At 27.7% G+C, this 18274-nt stretch overlaps 2 protein-coding genes across 3 annotated transcripts; one reads left to right on the top strand and one right to left on the bottom strand.

The window, feature by feature from the left end:
* Positions 1-43: 43 nt before the first annotated feature.
* LOC113548555 lies at positions 44-4360 on the bottom strand. Its single transcript, XM_026949501.1, has 4 exons — positions 4285-4360; positions 682-991; positions 423-627; positions 44-103 (listed from the first exon to the last, which is right to left on the bottom strand). The coding sequence occupies exons 1-4, from the start codon at positions 4358-4360 to the stop codon at positions 44-46; spliced, it is 651 nt and encodes a 216-aa protein (XP_026805302.1).
* On the top strand, positions 1882-7089 carry LOC113549103 (cullin-4B). 2 transcript variants are annotated; one of them, XM_026950263.1, is made up of 2 exons: positions 1882-2160; positions 4570-7089. In XM_026950263.1, exon 2 carries the CDS (start codon positions 4609-4611, stop codon positions 6850-6852), a length of 2244 nt encoding a protein of 747 aa, XP_026806064.1. In that variant the 5' UTR covers positions 1882-2160; positions 4570-4608; the 3' UTR covers positions 6853-7089. The 2 variants fall into 2 exon arrangements, with proteins under 2 accessions (XP_026806064.1, XP_026806065.1); XM_026950264.1 differs by lacking the exon at positions 1882-2160 and adding an exon at positions 2765-3066.
* The last annotated feature ends 11185 nt before the right edge of the window (positions 7090-18274 follow it).

The raw sequence follows: 18274 nt of genomic DNA, 5'->3' as shown, positions 1-18274 counted from the left end.
TAAAATGTAAAAAAATATTTTCATCTTTTATAATCATTAATTTTCATTTTGAATTGTGATCGTCATCTGTATAGCCTTCATATTTTACAACTGCAGAAATAATCTAAAATTTAAAAAATAAAAATTTAACTGTAAATAAATTTATAACAATACTATTGTATACATATATATTTGTTTAAATTTACTGTAATATATGTAAAAATTTTGGAAGAATTCTATAAATTATAACTACCGTCTACCTATAACTGAAAATTAATTCATTTAATTTATTAACTGTTAGGTGCAAACAAATTATGTTATTCAAATTGACAATATAAAAATAAAGTGATGTTAAAAAAGGTAAATTTTATTGTTGTACCCACTTCATTATTAAAATGTTTTTACAATTATTTTACTATTTCAATTACTTTTATTATTATTACCTGAATGACCAATACAGCATAAAATAAGTATGTTGTGGATGCAATAGAGTTAATTTTATTAACTATTATTGAGGAACAACTATTTTGATAATATTTTTCTGGATCTGGTAGTTCACAATCTGAGAATGTATTGCAAATAGCATTAGGTAAACAACAGCTTATTGGTGCAGCTGGTATAATGAATTTTCTGTTTTTTTGTGTGTATCTTGAATAAAGTTTTAAATAATATCAATCTAATTTATAAAATATTATTTTGTACTTTTTTAATAGAGAAAATGAAGATAAAATAATTGGTGAAACCCAAGCTGTTTGGAACCAATCTGTATTTTTGGAACTGCCACAGCAATAATAATGTTGTTGAAATTGATTCCAAAATAATTGCCAAGCTCTATTTGTGGAATATTTACTGAGACTAGCAGTCAAAATGTTTTCTACCTCTTCAAAAATTATTTGCAAAGTAAATTGTAAATTGGCACAATAAGAAATAAGTACTATGGCTTCGACTGTAGTTATCACAACATAAGATCTTAATTTTAGATTTTTCTTTGTTAATGCAATTTTTCTGAAAATTAAAAGATGATTGTTGATTATTCAATATTTGTACATTTTACAAATAAAAATTTAGTTTTAATATACAATTGTGGGGGATCTATTACTGGCTAAATTTATTTAAAACTGGGTAATGAGAATTATATTAAATTTTGATTTAAGGCTTTATTATTTTTTTATGTTCACATTTATACAGAATTATTATATGTCCCCTCTCTTAATAGTTTGATCAGATAAAAAAACGTGTAGACTATTTGCTACTTTGAATACTTCATCACTTTTAAGTATTATTGTTGTCTTGCAAATCTGAGGATATTTATTTATCATGATGAAAGTTTACATACCTACACATATTATGTTTTTTGTTAAATTATAATTGTGTTTTATTAATATTAAGATCGGCTTTTTTTATAAGGGGTTACTTTTTAAGATTTAACTAATTTTATGAGAGGCTAGTTAGAAGTAGTTTTATTATTTATTATTATCTAGTCCAAACAAATTGAGTTTTAGAGTAATCATTTTACATGATTATTTTATTCTTGTTACTTTTGTACTAGTACCCTTGTTCCTTTATGACTAGATTAATTTTTGTATTTTCTACTGATAGATGATTAGTATGGGTTCTATATCTATCTTCTACATCTTTCTATTTTAGACCATTATTTGAATATAATCTTAAATATTTATTCAAGTTTATAACCGCGATCCGTTTTCAAAATATTTTCTATGTACTGTACTACTGTGTGTCAGGCGTTACGCCGCCACTGACCATTATGAATTTACGATAAAATGCAACGGTTCTCAGTGGCGGCACTGGCACTATAACGCTTACAAGGCACGTGTATGGCTGACGAATGTTGGCACTTCTGATAATTATGTACAGGCTAAACATGAGTAGTAATAATAATACAATTGTTTACAGGATAATAATCATCATATTATTTATACAAAATCCTGGTTATCACGATAAAATTTAATATTAATGGAGCGTTATTTGTATTAGTTGCTAATAATATAATAATTATTGTTCATTTATAGTAAATCATCGTCATCTGAAGCGGTTCATAGCAGTGTTCGTCGTTCCCTGCGGTCTATCTACCGCCCGAACCGGACCATCGTGCCATGCACCGGCAGTAGACATATTCGTCCGCGCAGACCGAGTGGCGAACACCATCCCCCAAAAACCGAGGTAATAACATAGTAGTAGTCATTTAAACGAGTTTAGTCTTATTACTTATTAAATATCATTCTCGGGGCTGTTTAGAAATCGTTTCGGTTGTGTACAATTTTTCTAAAGCAGTACCGTTTGCGGTAAACGCGTATTTGCGATAAAGCGTTGCCGGCACTAAGCCACCAACGCCACCGCCACTGGGTTTGACACTTACTGTCAAACGATCTCCATGGTTTGTTCGTAGCACCGTTTAATGATATTTATAATTGTTTTCAGTAGCTACTTATTTGATAATAATGTGAAGTTTTATACACCATGTGTACAATAATGATTATATATATTATAAATATTTGTGGACTCGTGGTCGTGATTGTTATTACTATGTGGTCCGACGTCGATAATAGCAAATAACAAATGTAGTAAATATACTGTGGTAAATGGTAATATCGTTGAATGTTGTATTGTTGTTATTCAGTGGTTAGAAATGGGAGATATGTAATCAACAGGGAGGAATTGAGAAACCTGATAAGCGTATACCAATATTACCAAATACCAATTTGACTTACCGCTATTGAAAATAGATAACCATTAACCTACCGCCTGTAGTGTCTGTACTCAGTATATTTTGTAGTTTGTTTAGTCTGGCGTCTGTATAGTGTTTACTTACGGCATGTATCGTTTCTGTTCGGTTTTTATTTTGTAGTTTTTATTATGCTACGACAACTTACGAATCAGTTACTTTTTAAATACTTAGGAAAGTGTGTAGACAGTTTAAAGTTCCAAAAATAATATGACCCAATAGATATTTTATACTATTCAAGGCCAGTTCTGTAATATATTTTTAACATTGATCTCCTTGATGTTGTCCTCATTGCGTTCAAATCGAATAAAATATTAAAATAATATTGAAATTATTTAAATTAAGTAAGTTGTGTTTACTCTTATTTACACATTATTTCTATTTAACTGGTTTATTTGGTAGTAATTTAACTTTTTGAATTGATTCAATAATATTAAATTTAGTAATTTTTCTTAGATTTATATTTATGTCAGTAAAGACTTCTGGTGGTACCAATTATTTTGTGAGACTACCATTCTATAAGTTAGTCATCATTTTATTAATTATGAATTATTTTGTTTTATCAATAAAAAACAAATTAATTTGGAGTCTGATTGTCTTTCACATATAACAAGTGTTGTCACAAGTGTTGTCTTACATCTGTGTTCAGCAGAAACAGATTTGCATTGTTATTTATAATACTATAATAAATTTAATTAACTTATTTTCAAACTTTAATATTAGTATATTATTTGTGTTTATACGTAGGATTTTTACTCAATAAAGTTGTCGGTGCCAAATGTCCCATCATTTTATTACCTACAGATAAAGTGAAATGAAAAAACATAACTATAATTATATAAATATAAAGTAAAAAAATAAAATCAAAGGGTGGGGGATATATCTTCTTATTTCCCCTGTAAATATGCCACTATACCTACTACTCATAACTTGTTTATAAATTGAAATATTAATATGATCGATGTACAAACACAGATAATGTGTTTATCTTTAATTTTGTCTAGATATTTACTTAAATTCACTAATATTAAAGCAAATAACTCAAAACTGATTCTGGTAATTCACTTTGTTGTATATTCTTAAGACAGAGATAAATATATGTAAAGTTCTTAAGAGAATTTATTAAAGTTTGTTCAATAAAATTTAAGTTTCTTTTAAAATAATATTACAACTGATTACTGAATCATTTAGAAAATTATTTTTAATGTACAGAAATTTTGCGACGTAATAGAATTTAAAATTAATAATATATATATGATAATTAAAACAAGACAAAATAAAATAGTTCTCACTTAAGTAGTAGTTTGTTTATTTAAACACTGTTGTCCTGTATTATTATTGTAATACTGCTCACTTGATATTTATTTTATAATGGAATTTGTCTTATTTATATTTATTATATTTTTAATGTGTACTTCTGGTGTACATTTATTAATTAAGAACTATTGAATAAAACCTATAACGTCTATAACAATTAATTTTGTTGTATTTTTAGTATAAAGAATAATTAAAATAATATATATTTTTCCCAATTATTTCATATCAATCAGTATAAAATATACTCTGTCCAGCAAGAGAATGCATCGCAGACCGACCAAAATCAGTTATTCTGTGCATTTCCCAATGATATCCAGCCATAAGCAAACCAGTCTTGATAGCATGATGATGGGAAGGGTTGCACAGAATCGGCGCATTCTCTCACTGGACAGAGTATAGAAATATATTAGGTTCAAGCGGGTTATTAATTCCATTGAAGAATTCATAATTTTTTAATTTATATTTTTTGTGTATTTATTATTGAGAATAAATATTTTTAATAACTCCATTTTAAATATATTTGTTTTCAGAAATATTGATATTTGTTTGAAGTTCTTCACAAATTAATCATGGCAGATACAAAAAGACCTAATTTAACGGCATTGAATGGTCTGTCATTAAATGCATCATTAAAATCCAATCCTACAAAAAAACTAATAGTGAAAAATCTCAGAAATAAACCAATGTTACCGGACAATTATCAGGAACAAACATGGAAGAAGTTACGCGAAGCTGTTATTGCCATACAAACCTCAACTGCTATTCAATATACTATGGAAGAGCTGTATCAAGCTGTAGAAAATATGTGTAACAATAATTTAGCAGCAGCGTTGTACAATAATCTTATTGAGCTTAGTGAAGCGCATGTTAAAAAGCTATTATTGAATTTTACTGAAATAACAAATGATAAAATTATATTTTTAAAAAAAGTAAACCATCATTGGTCATCACACTGTCAACAAATGTTAATGATACGCAGTATTTTTCTATATCTAGACCGAACTTATGTACTTCAAAATCCTAATGTTAATTCTATTTGGGATATGGGTTTGAATTTGTTTCGTCATCATATTATGCTAAATACTAATGTTCAAAACCGAGCAGTTGATGGTTTGCTTTTACTCATAGAAAAAGAAAGACAAGGTGATATGGTAGATAAAACATTACTCAAATCATTACTTAGAATGCTTTCAGATTTAAAAATATACCAAGATGCTTTTGAAGGAAAGTTCCTACAAGCCACTGAACGACTATATGCTACTGAAGGTTCACGATTAATGCTTGAACTTGAAGTTTCCGAGTACTTGTATCATGTTGAGAAGCGTTTAAGTGAAGAAAATGAACGTCTCATTCATTATTTAGATACATCTACGAAGTGGTCATTAATACACACAGTTGAAAAACAGTTAATAAGTGAACATGTTAGCTCTATATTACAAAAAGGATTGGAACAATTGCTCAATGAGAATAGACTGGACGATCTAAAGTTAATGTATAGCTTACTGACTCGTGTAAAAAAAGGACTTACAGAACTCTGTATAACTTTTAATGGTTACATAAAAAAATATGGACGAACTATTGTTATAGATCCAGAAAAGGATAAAACTATGGTACAGGAATTATTAGATTTCAAAGATAAAATGGACATTATTGTAAAAAAATGTTTTCAAGCAAATGAGAAATTTGGCAACAGTTTAAAAGAAGCTTTTGAACACTTTGTTAACCAACGAACAAACAAACCTGCTGAGCTTATTGCCAAATTTGTTGACTCTAAACTTAAAGTTGGTAATAAAGAATCTACAGAAGAAGAGCTGGAGAAACTTTTGGATAAAATTATGGTTCTGTTTCGGTTCATTCATGGTAAAGATGTTTTTGAAGCTTTTTATAAAAAAGATTTGGCTAAAAGATTGTTACTTGGGAAGTCTGCAAGCGTGGATGCTGAAAAAAGTATGTTGTCCAAATTAAAACAAGAATGTGGTGGAGGGTTTACATCTAAACTTGAAGGTATGTTTAAGGATATGGAGATTAGCAAAGACATAAATGTAGCTTACAAACAGTATTTGGCGCATGTTAAAGATATCCAACTCTCTGTTATTGACATGACCGTTAATATATTGACTATGGGACACTGGCCAACTTATGCCGTAACAGAAGTGGCCATGCCCAATGAAATTATTGAATATCAAGACTGTTTTAATAAGTTTTATCTAGCCAAACACAATGGTAGAAAATTACAGTGGCAGCCAACTTTGGGTCATTGTGTATTGCGTTCTCAGTTCAAGCAGGGTAATAAAGAGCTACAGGTTAGCTTGTTCCAAGCAATGGTGCTGTTATTATTTAATGAATATCAAATGCTCCCCTTTAAAGATGTGAAATCTTTGACTAACATGGAAGATACTGAATTGAGGAGAACACTGCAGTCATTGGCATGTGGTAAAGCAAGAGTGTTGATAAAGTCTCCCAAAGGACGGGATATAGGTGATCTTGATCAGTTTTCGGTCAATAATGATTTTTGTAATAAGCTATATAGAATTAAAATCAACCAAGTGCAAATGAAGGAGACAAATGAAGAACAGAAGGCAACTGAAGAACGTGTATATCAGGATAGACAGTACCAAATGGACGCAGCTATTGTGAGGATCATGAAAATGCGCAAGTCACTCATGCATAATCTTTTGATCAGTGAACTATTCAATCAGCTCAAGTTTCCCGCCAAGCCAGCCGATTTAAAGAAACGTATAGAGTCTCTTATTGATCGAGACTACATGGAAAGAGATAAAGATAATCCTAATCAATATAATTATATTGCGTAATTTTTAAATTTGCAAATATGTTGGTTTCTTTATATTTTTTAAATATGTCAATGTATATTTTCAAATTTATATGTGTGTATATAATGTATTTGTTTATAGAGAAATTACTGGTAAGACATAATGGTTTTCTTCCAATATATAAGTGATGTGATTGTGTTATGATAGCAGCCTGGCTGTTAGATTATAGTACTTATCTTGTTTTTATATTAGTAATTTAATACAATATGTTTTAACTTATGGAATATGTTTTCTTTATTTCCATTCTATTTTAGCATCTTATCCATATGTCAACTTGTTTAATTTGGATGTTTTATTTTTACATAGTACACTTATTTACTGTGTTTACCTCTGATGTAATGAATACATTTTATTAATGTAAGGAAATCATGTATGTTTGTGAATATTATATTTTATATTGTTAAAATTTAAAAAAAGTAATTAATTGCTTTTTGTATGAATATTGTAAAGTTGTATAAATATGAAAAATTCATAGTTGATTGTATTGTTTTTTTTATATTTATCATATCTTATTAAAGGTAGGAGCCTCTTTTTGGTTTAATATCAATGAAAAAAGTACAATATTTGTAGTAACTAGTAAGTACCTATTTAGTTAAATATTTTCTATTGTCGTTATAAATGTTGTGTTCATTTAAATATACTAAATATAAATGTAATATTATACATAATATAATATATAAACTATATCAACTATAAAGGTTGGGCAAACCAAAGCCAATGATTGTTTCTACTTCAGTCTGCAAACTATGAAAAAATAAAGTAAAATATTCAACATTTTAAACAAATGTTCTTTTTAGTTTGAACTTTGTTTATTTTTGAAAACTATCTTAGCATTATTTTTCTCTAATATTATATTATTTCTGTATTTGACTATTGGAATTGGAGATCATTAATTTTAATTTTAATGATTCAATGACTGCAAAATCTTAGTAATTTAATAATTTATGATGATAAACATTTTTGTTTATATTATTTTATATTATTTATATCAATAAATGGTTAGATATTTACCCTATATTAAGTAATGAAGGTCTAAGTACTATAATCAGCATTTATGTTCTAATTCTAAGAGATTTCCATGTTACTTTTAGTCAAAATTATTTTCAGTTAATCCAGGATTGGTTACCATCATACAATGTCTATTGACTGTATTTAAACATATTTATCTGTATTAGGTATCTATCTGTTGAATAATTGCTTCAATATTCTGGTATTTAATAAAATAAATATACCAACAAACATTTGAATATTATACTATATAGCTCAATTATCAATTGAATAAATTTTGTCTGAACCATCCTTCAATAAATCTATTATACGTATACATAAATAGGTGTGCAACTGGTGTGTTATCATAAGGTGATTAGGGAGTTTTTAAGACATGATTAGTAAAACAAAAACTTTTTCAGTATTCAATTACACTATGTCATAGTGAGTAGCCAGGGTTAGGTTAACCTAACCACGGCCCACGTGGATTCCATGAGTACAATACAATCATACCTACTCCAAAATTCGTCGCAAGAACACAATATATAGATAACTACCTAGTTAAGTATTGAACCTTAATATATTTATATAGGTACCAATGTATGATTGAGCCATAGAATTTTGGACGATACCTACCTAAATAGGTACTATTATTGTTTATGTATATAGGCAGGTATCCAGGTGCGGATCTAGAAATTAAATAAGGAGGGCTAAATGAAAAATTTACTTCAACCACATAAAAGTATATACATTAAGCTTAAGTTATGAAATATTTCAATTAGTTAGGTACTTAAAGCTTAATGTAGCTGCTCTAGCCTCCATAACCTCCCCCCTTCTATTCGTGCCTGTACGCTTTCTCCTACTGTCATACCGGGGGATAAACGTTTAGTCACATTGATCCAAAAGCCAACATGTTTGGGTACAAATAGACACAACTTTTGGGTACACTTTAAAAAAATGTGATCTACAATAGTGGTATACTCTGAATATAATACTCATAGTCATATACTCATATACTTTATCTCCAAACCAATTAATATCAATTTCTTATATTATTATTTTGATTATTGTATGACTAATATCGTAGTATACGTGACTACAAAATACGAATTTATACGTAGGTAGGTAAAACATGCTGTACTTGATATTGACTATAATCTTTATTACGCCTGTTTCAATATAATATTATGTATATATCTTTGAAAATTTCTTTATTCACTCAGTGTGACTGTGTCTTAGATGTGTCTTCAATTTGATACTGAACGGTCTTGGATAATCGTATTACTGAAGTGTTTGAAACCCATCGTGGTAAAAAGTGTGTGATTATTGATCGCTTTAAATTCAACAAATTTAGAGTAAATAAGTACCTACATCATCATTTTTCATTGTACTTGTGCTAATCGTAAGTGTAACATAACAGCAAAAGTTCCTCAAAATTTAAAATTTGTTATTTCGATTAATGGAGACGGCCATATTAATCATGAAGCATATATTTATAATGTCAGAATTAAAAAGGAAGGCAACTACAGATTTAAATGCAAAACCAAATAAACTCATAAGACTTCCTCGCGATGTCTCCTGAGTAACGCTAATAGGATCTAAAAAATAAAATTTTAAAGTTTAAAAGTAAAATAAAATCTACCTTAATGTGGTATTATTTAAAAAATATTATGTACCCAAACGTTGTATTAAATTTTTGAATCTGAAAAAAATGTACCTAAACATGTGTTTCCAATCGTTCTCCAAAATCACAGGTAAAAATATTGTTTTGTGTCCAAACGTGTACAGCCGTCGTACCTACCATTTTTTTTTTTTTTTAGCAAAGTGTGTTACTCATAGGGCTTCGAGGAAGAAGTTTAGCCGACTTACGTCTACGTTTTTTATTTTGGGGAGATTTAGTCGATCCTGTCAATTATGAATATCCCAACTCATAGCTGTGTATATGTGTCTGAAAATTAAATCCCTCCCCCTAAAAAAAAATATGCTACTATTATATGTTATTATAAAAAAAAACTTATTTTAATAATAAACAATAAAATGTAAAATACACCAAAATTGTTATAACTTAGTATTATAATATGATAATTAATAATAATATTGCTTCACTGAACACAATTGTGTATGGTATTAATATTTATTATTAATATACAGTCGCGAACGCAGGAAGAAATTTCTTGGAGGGGGGTTTGAAAAAATGTTTATTCTTTTCATTTGTAGGTCGGGTAATTTATTTTTTGTTCCTAATATTTCGTGGGGTTAAATACTCAAAAAACCCCTGCGTTCGCAGCTGTTTATGTATGTTGTTGCTTACTTGAACCGGTGTATGTTTTTTTCCGTGTAGTCTGCTAAGTTGACGACGGTCACCGAGAGCACGAAAAAAGAGGACAAAATCGAATAGAATATTGTGTCAGATAACCATTCTCGGAGTGGACTGATCAATCGGTTTTTCATGTCTATTACCAAAACTAACTGGACGATTGTGCTAAACGCTAATAGGCATCTAAACGCCGCAACGAATGTTCCGAAACGTATAAATGTTTTTTTGTCCATTTTTCGCATTCGTTCCTAAAATGATGGATAGGTATCTTTAGGTTGTTCAGTAATTACCTAATTAAATAGTATTAAAGTATATTTTATTTGTATGTTCGTGTATTTTTAAAAATCGACGGAACAGAGTCGACGGGATTAGATCGAATATTAAAGTCACATCATAGGAGGAGACTGTTTTATTGTTAAGTTTTATAGATGGCGATCATAGCGTAGTAACACTAGTAACCAGGTAACCCACGATCATAGTTACTCACCAGTCACCACTTCACCAGCTATGTCAGCTGTCTTATAAATACAATGCAATACTATACCTCCTTTTTACATTTTGTAATAGGTTAAAACCTAAATCTAGAACCCGTGTAACGGTACGTCAAGTTAAATTTTATCTATTTGTTGTAAGCTGTATAGCTAAGTTCTAAATGTTCTAATTATCTTTAATTTTGAACATTAATAAGAATACAAATAATAAATAATTAAGCTTTTGTTTTACCAATAACTCTTACAGTCTCTTACAAATTATAATTAAATTAAATTAAGTATATGATTGGAAATAGTATGATATTCAATTTTGTATCTGCAGTAGTTTGATGGAATATAGTGGTGTCAAGATGAAGCCGGGGTATGGCCAATAAAAATTTTATAAGGATTTTTGTCTAAAGTATGTTAGTAGATACCTTTATAAATCTACACTCTGTCCAGCGAGAGAACGCGCCGCAAACCGACCCAAATCAGTTATTCCGCGCATTCCCCAATGATACCCTGCAGCCATAAGTGAACCAGTATTGATAGCATGGTGACGCTGAGAGACGCGCAGAATCGGCGCGTTCTCTCGCTGGACAGACCATATATATATATATATATTAATTGAGGAAAATTCAGTATTTCATATTGGGATCATTCAAACTTGAGAAATGGTACTGACGTCGAACTATAGCTATTTTACGTACCTATCTATAGTATATAAAGTTCGAAAACAAATACAAATTATGTTATAACGCATAACAATGTAGGTATCTGTTTTTATTAACAAACAACAAATAATTGAATTAAAAAATTGCTTCTCTTCAACGAACAGAGTTTCAACTTTCAAGTTGAGGTACTCCCCTAATTGGAATAATAATGCATTTAATTATTTTAAAGTAGGTACACACAAAATAATATTTGAAATTAATTTACCACATAACACAAAATATTTTTCTCCGTTAAATGGATTCAGAAAGTATACGTCATACTTTTAAAAATTACACACAAGAAATCTTGGGAAATTGTAGCCAGCTATTAATTATGCTGCAAAGGTGCAAGTAATTTCTAGTTACTTAGCGCATGCAGTATGTAGCTTCTCAATAAACCACATTTTCTTTACAAAATCAAATCTCGTAATTTGTCGTTATTTTAGTATTCTAATATTGTTCTCAATGAACGTAATCATTTTCTGATTGAGCAATCTAATTATTTCTATAGTTTTTTGATAAGATGGTTGATGATTAGACGTTTTGTATCAATTTAATTTTTTTTTTTTATATTTATAAAATTGAATACTTGTTCTGGCGAGGCTTATAAAATGAAGAAGTGAAGGAATAATACAATACGGTTGTACTTGGTCTATTAAAAAGGTATAATGTCGAAAATCAGATTCACTATTGGGTATTATGGCGTTATGACATTCTTAGATATTTTATAGAGAATTGCCTATATCGAACTCCTTAAAAATGGTTCTTTAAAATTCTAATTATGTTAAATAATATTTCTATATAATTCACTGATGGGTTTTATAAATTGCATTAAAGTAAAAATTAATTATAGCTAGGACAAGACTATAGAATAGACTAAACCATAAACACTATACCAATAATATGAAAACATTTACTCAGAAAATTCACTATAACGTGTTGTATCAAGAGTTTGTTAATATGGTGTACTTAGTCAAAGTTGAAAGTCTCAAGGGGTATACCTAACGGGTTAGGTATTAAATTGCTTAGCTATTCTGAACTCTAAATTCGCCTCCTAAACTTGTTTACTTCAAACCCTATCATAAGAAACTCAGAATACGAAACTCTAGAGAAGACCTATCTCTAATTTATGTTTTAATCTGAGTTAAACAAAATTGATAAATATAGCTTATAAACTTATTATAACTAATATAAAAATTTTAGAGGTAATTGTTCAAGTATTTTTGATTTATTTTTATTATGATAATACTTTTACAAATGTAATATAGGTAATAACGATAGTTTTAAGTGAAATAATTGCAAAAAAATAAAATGTGAACATAATAAAAATCACAAATTTAGACAATAATAATATGATTCTTTAAAAGGAAAACAAAGTATTACTCATAAGTATTTAAGTTTTGATAGATAGAGTGAAATGGATCAACGTAAATGGTATCTAGACACGTTGGACTAATATTCCGTTCATATAAAACTTTAAGTTCATATAATTAATTAACTGGACGTTTGAAATTTGAATTTAATATATTAAAACAATTAGAAAAATATAATGATTTGGAACATTAATTAAACAAACGTATGCTGTTGTCCACTAAAGTAAAAAAAATTACAACTATTAACGATGAAAAATAGTAAAATTATTATTTTATAATTTGTATCTACTATCTAATGAATTCAAATTATGTTGTAGAAAAAAATATTTTGATAAACGTTAATACTTTTCTAATTGCGTGTTTACCAATAAAATAATAATCATTTGTAGGATTATATAGGTACATATATACATACATAAAATGTATAGTTAACATACAGGGAAAATTTAATTATGTACTATTGTAAATCTTTTAGATTCTGAGCGATGAATGTATTGATTTTACAATGGTGCGTTTTAAACACAATATATATATAGAGGTAGTGTAATTCCAATCGGAAACGTCAACGTTGTATCAATTGTATTTTCTGTGGTCCTACCAAATAATAGCTGTGCCGATTAAAAATTAACTAAAGGTATATAACTATTATAACTAATATAACTATATAATTCGTGTTTGTTTTCCGTACAATGACGTAGATACTATTTAGTCTATATAGACTATTCTGCTGATTATTTATTTATATGATGGTCTGTTCTAATTTAATACCATTGCTAGGTTTTCAACTTTTCAAGCCAGTATGCGTTGTACTTTGTATTATAATTTAAATGATACAATAAAAACAATAAAAATATATTAATTAAAATGGATTTGGAAGAATTTTCTGAAATACTTACTTGAATACCTAACTATCATTATCAAAGAATCTAATATGTTTAAAAGTAGTTTATTATTATTTAGTAATTGAATACTGTATGTGTGCCTATTGCCTACATGTAAAAAGTATGACTGATTTTATTTTATTATACCATGTACGTTTTTTATAAAGTTATAACACATGACATGTGAGAACTTAAAATTTCGTAATTTTTTTTCCTGTTAAAATGTTCAAAATAAAAAATGAAAGAAAGTCAGAAATACATAAATAAGAGGCTATAGAAGAATGAAGAACAGTGTTTAAGAAGGAGGAAATTGGGATTATTAAGAGTAAAGAGACTTAGAGTATTCGATTTTTTTGTTTAAGTTTTTTTCTATAAATATCTTTAAAAATGTTAATTTGGTTAAAAAGCTTAAAAGTTCAATATGATATAAGGTTTATCATAAAATGTTTTTAATGCCATTTAATAATATTAAATATACACAAGCATGGTTTTTATTTTATAAGAATGAAGTTCAAATTTTGATAGAAGTCATGAAAATGTGCAAATTATTTTGTAGTTAAAAACTTATAAAATGTTCAATTTGTATAAATACTAAATAGGATTGAAAATTGGTTTCTCAGAGGAATTTATCATAAAATAAAAAATTCTTTATTGTTTTATAATCTCATCCTATTTATTATTTAATACTGATAATTATTAGTGTAATATTTATGTGATTAATTTATTAGTACCTATTTGTAATTAATAAAATTATCAATAACTACTTATAGAAACATTATTAACATGTTTGATACAGATGGGCTAGAAAAATTAAAATTAAATACTTATCCACCAACATTCCTATAGGAAAATACCATTTATTCTTTTATTATGTCATAATATTAAAAGCATAATTATTTTGTAGAAAGTTTGTAATAGGTTTCGGTTATTTTTAATTATTTTACTAAAATAATTTAAATACCATGTTAAATATGTAGCATTGAATTATCTATAAACGATATATTTCGTGATTTTCATCTCATGACTTTGTTATCATGGTGAAATATTGAAATTAATTATACGTTTAGGTATACAAAATTTAATGACTATTCATTAAATATAAACAATTCGCAGTGTTACGAATTGTACCAAGTTGCTTAATTTTTTTAAATAACCAAAATACTATTACAATAGAATATAGATTGTTGAACACTTAAATACTCGACACAGGTTTATCGATAATTTAGATTTTATTGTTAGATTGGCTCATTCAGGTTGCACAAGTATAATCAAACAGGGTTTTGGGATAAGTGTAAATTTACGATAATGACGTATTGCTATGTTTGATGCTTATCAAATGTTATCTTTAAAACACCTTTTAAATTTTTGTAACTATTAAATATAAATATTTTATGCACCTATATTATTATAAATGTATTATATCTATATTAGTTGTTATTTTATCTCCATTTTTTAATCAACTATATGACGAAAATTATTAAGTTCGTGACCGGTTATATTAAAATAATACAGAAATAATTAATAAAAGCTTAAAAAATGATTTTAAATTTTATGATTTATAATATTAATAGTATTATATATTTATATACATGATATGATAAATGAAATACTTGATATTTGGAAATTATTGATGTTGATTCATCTATTCTGATTTTAGTTTTTGTTCGAAGACAGTTTGATATGTTTGATAGGTTAGTAATATATTGTATTCTAGTGTATCCTAGTAACTATATGTATTCTATTTAATAACAGTTATAGTAGGTAGATGAAGTAGATAGCTGGGTAATTTTAATAGATGATTAGTGCAAATTTAATTTGTACAACGCGTGTAACATCAGTAATAAAAATAATAATATAATTTACGAGTATCATATTCTCATAATTTTTATGAATTTATGAAATTCTTCCCTGACTAATAAATTTAAATAGGTTTCTAATATAGGAAAAAAATATCATAAAATCCATTTATGACGTGATAAAGTATGTGTAGAGAAAAAAAAATGTATTATCGATTATGTACCTAGGATACAGATTTGCATCAGTAGATAACGAGTAAGGACTAAGGATCTGTACACAGAAGTTAATGTTTTATTTATTTATTTTATTTTAAAAAATATTATTGATCACTTTCTATTTTTATCTTCAAACATACATATATATCACACATTATTGTACCATATAAGATGATAACTTTAATGAAATATCAAAACATAACAAAATAGATAATCTTCTGTGTAATAAACTTACAATATTATGATATAATGCAGTATGCAAGTAACCATATTAGTCATAACTCATAAATCATTGTTTATTATGCATTAGTCACACATCCATATACCAAGGATATAATAACAATAAGATATATTATAATTTATAACTGGTAAATTTTTAACGATTTAATGTTAAGTAGGTATCTATCTATATGACACATATGCGTAATATTATTATTATTTTACGTATACTAACACACAATATAATACATTATGAACATTTTTAATTTTAATATCTATAGCCTGAAAAAGTATCAAGATTCTTAGGTATAAAAACGTTTCGGGGTGGTTAAAAAAAATGTAAAGACATAATAATAGACTATTTAAGAACATTTTTCTTTTTTTTTAATTATCAGCTGAAATTCCCCGCACAATACATTATATTATTGTTTGTGTAATTTTGATTTCTATCCATGTTTTGATATTTTTTTAATATCAGGTCTATAGTTTGTTGGTTTTAATAAAACATCATTTTATCCATCAATGTATTCTTTTGTTTTGATTTGATGGTAATCATCGTAAAAAAAACTCACAAACTAGATGTTGATTCATTTGGAAGTAACTTCCCAACATTCAACGTTTTATAATGAATATTTAATAATAATTGTATTATCTATAAATAATAAAAGAAATATTTTTACTATTATTGTTCATTAAATGCAAGATTGAACAATGAAATATGAGTATTTTTGCGTGCTGTTAAAATTTGGTACGCCATGCCAGTGTGCTATCATATTCGTTTGTCACCTCTGAAATAGATACTATCACTATCATGTATATTAAGTACAAATTCTGTACAATAATCTATTGCTCAACGACGAGGTACGCTTCAAGTTCATTATAATATAGCCAAATGAACAAATGATTATACCTATATTATGACTTTTTTTTTTTATACAGAAATGAGAATTTGTGATTTTGGTGAATTATTGACTTCTCATATAAACACAAGGTTATTATTTTTAAAGCTTTTATGCTTATAATATACCCACTCATATTTTTTTTATGAGTATTTAACATTTAAGAAACGTCTTATAATAATAGTATGAGCTCTTTGATATATAATATGGCACGACCTCCGTTTAGATTTCAGAATCATTTTCCGTGTGTAATGATTTATCTTTGCTTTCAAATATATTATAATAACACAGCAACACTGACTTGCTGACGTGTAACGACTGTTCACTTTACACAATTTTTGAAAACCTCTGTACACGTGAATACACTGGTACATTGGTACACATCTTACATTTTATTTAGGATAACCGTGTTTACTTATCTAAGTGAATATCTCTTTTAAAAGGTAAATTTTGTAAGTAGTAACACTACGTGGTATACTTATAACATGATATAGGTAGTGTAATATAAAAGTTTGGTGTTTATGCAACACAATGATTACAGTTTTAAACTCATTTTACACTGGAATAAGTGTGAAGAGTCCTCACAGTTAAATACCTAACGCATAATAAAAAAGAGTCAGCGATTATCATTTTTTTTTTTTTTTAACTGTTCAAAAGAAAATATCATATGTTTACTCGCTCGTGATTAACATAATTAAATACAATAACGTATTGGTGGCGATCTATTAGACTGGTTGGTACAACGGTATAAATTCGGTAATCAAGTCGGCCGGGATTATCCACATTTTAAACGAGATATTCGCGAGCTGCTGGTATTTACGATATTTTTCGTCGTCAGTAAGTGCAATTTAGATATACGCTGTAGTCGCCGACCTTTTTTTCACGTCTGTTGTTCCGTTCGATTATCGATTAATTCATTTTCGAGTTTTCGTCGTTCGCGAGTGCATATTAATATGTATTACAGCATTTTAAGTAGTGTGCAGTACAACAGAATTTCAGAAGAGCGATTCCTGCATACGCGTATCTTTGCGAACCTCATTAATCCTTATTGTCGGTCCAACAAAACGCGTCGCCTGTTATTCGAAGATTGCGAGTCGACAACGGAATACGATCGTACACAATATATGCCATCTACATTATTCACATGTAATCCTTATCAGTTGTAGAGATAGTATTTTTATTGTTTTTTTTTTTTTTAGGGCTGTTTTAGTTCAACCTGAAATTACGGTCTATATTTTTTGTATTTAAAACAATGGAGCAATCTGTAGTCTGTGCACTGCGTAGATCATATTTTAATATTTATATTTATATTTCAATGAACGACGAAAAAAAATATATTCGTTAATATTACACGGTAACGACCACTATAATACATTATCAACGATCATAAATGGTCAAATGATATTTGTGTTGTATGTTTGATTTAAAATAATTTTTCGCTGCAAAAGTATTCCATAATATACAGAAGTCGGAGTGTATAGCAGTAATGATACACGGTATTGCAATATTACAGTACTATTTTGTTATTACCTT

The sequence above is a fragment of the Rhopalosiphum maidis genome, chromosome 4 (assembly GCF_003676215.2).
Source record: "Rhopalosiphum maidis isolate BTI-1 chromosome 4, ASM367621v3, whole genome shotgun sequence".
NCBI lineage: Eukaryota > Metazoa > Arthropoda > Insecta > Hemiptera > Aphididae > Rhopalosiphum > Rhopalosiphum maidis.
Note: the sequence above shows the minus strand (reverse complement) of the source record. Positions and strands in the feature narration are given on the sequence as shown.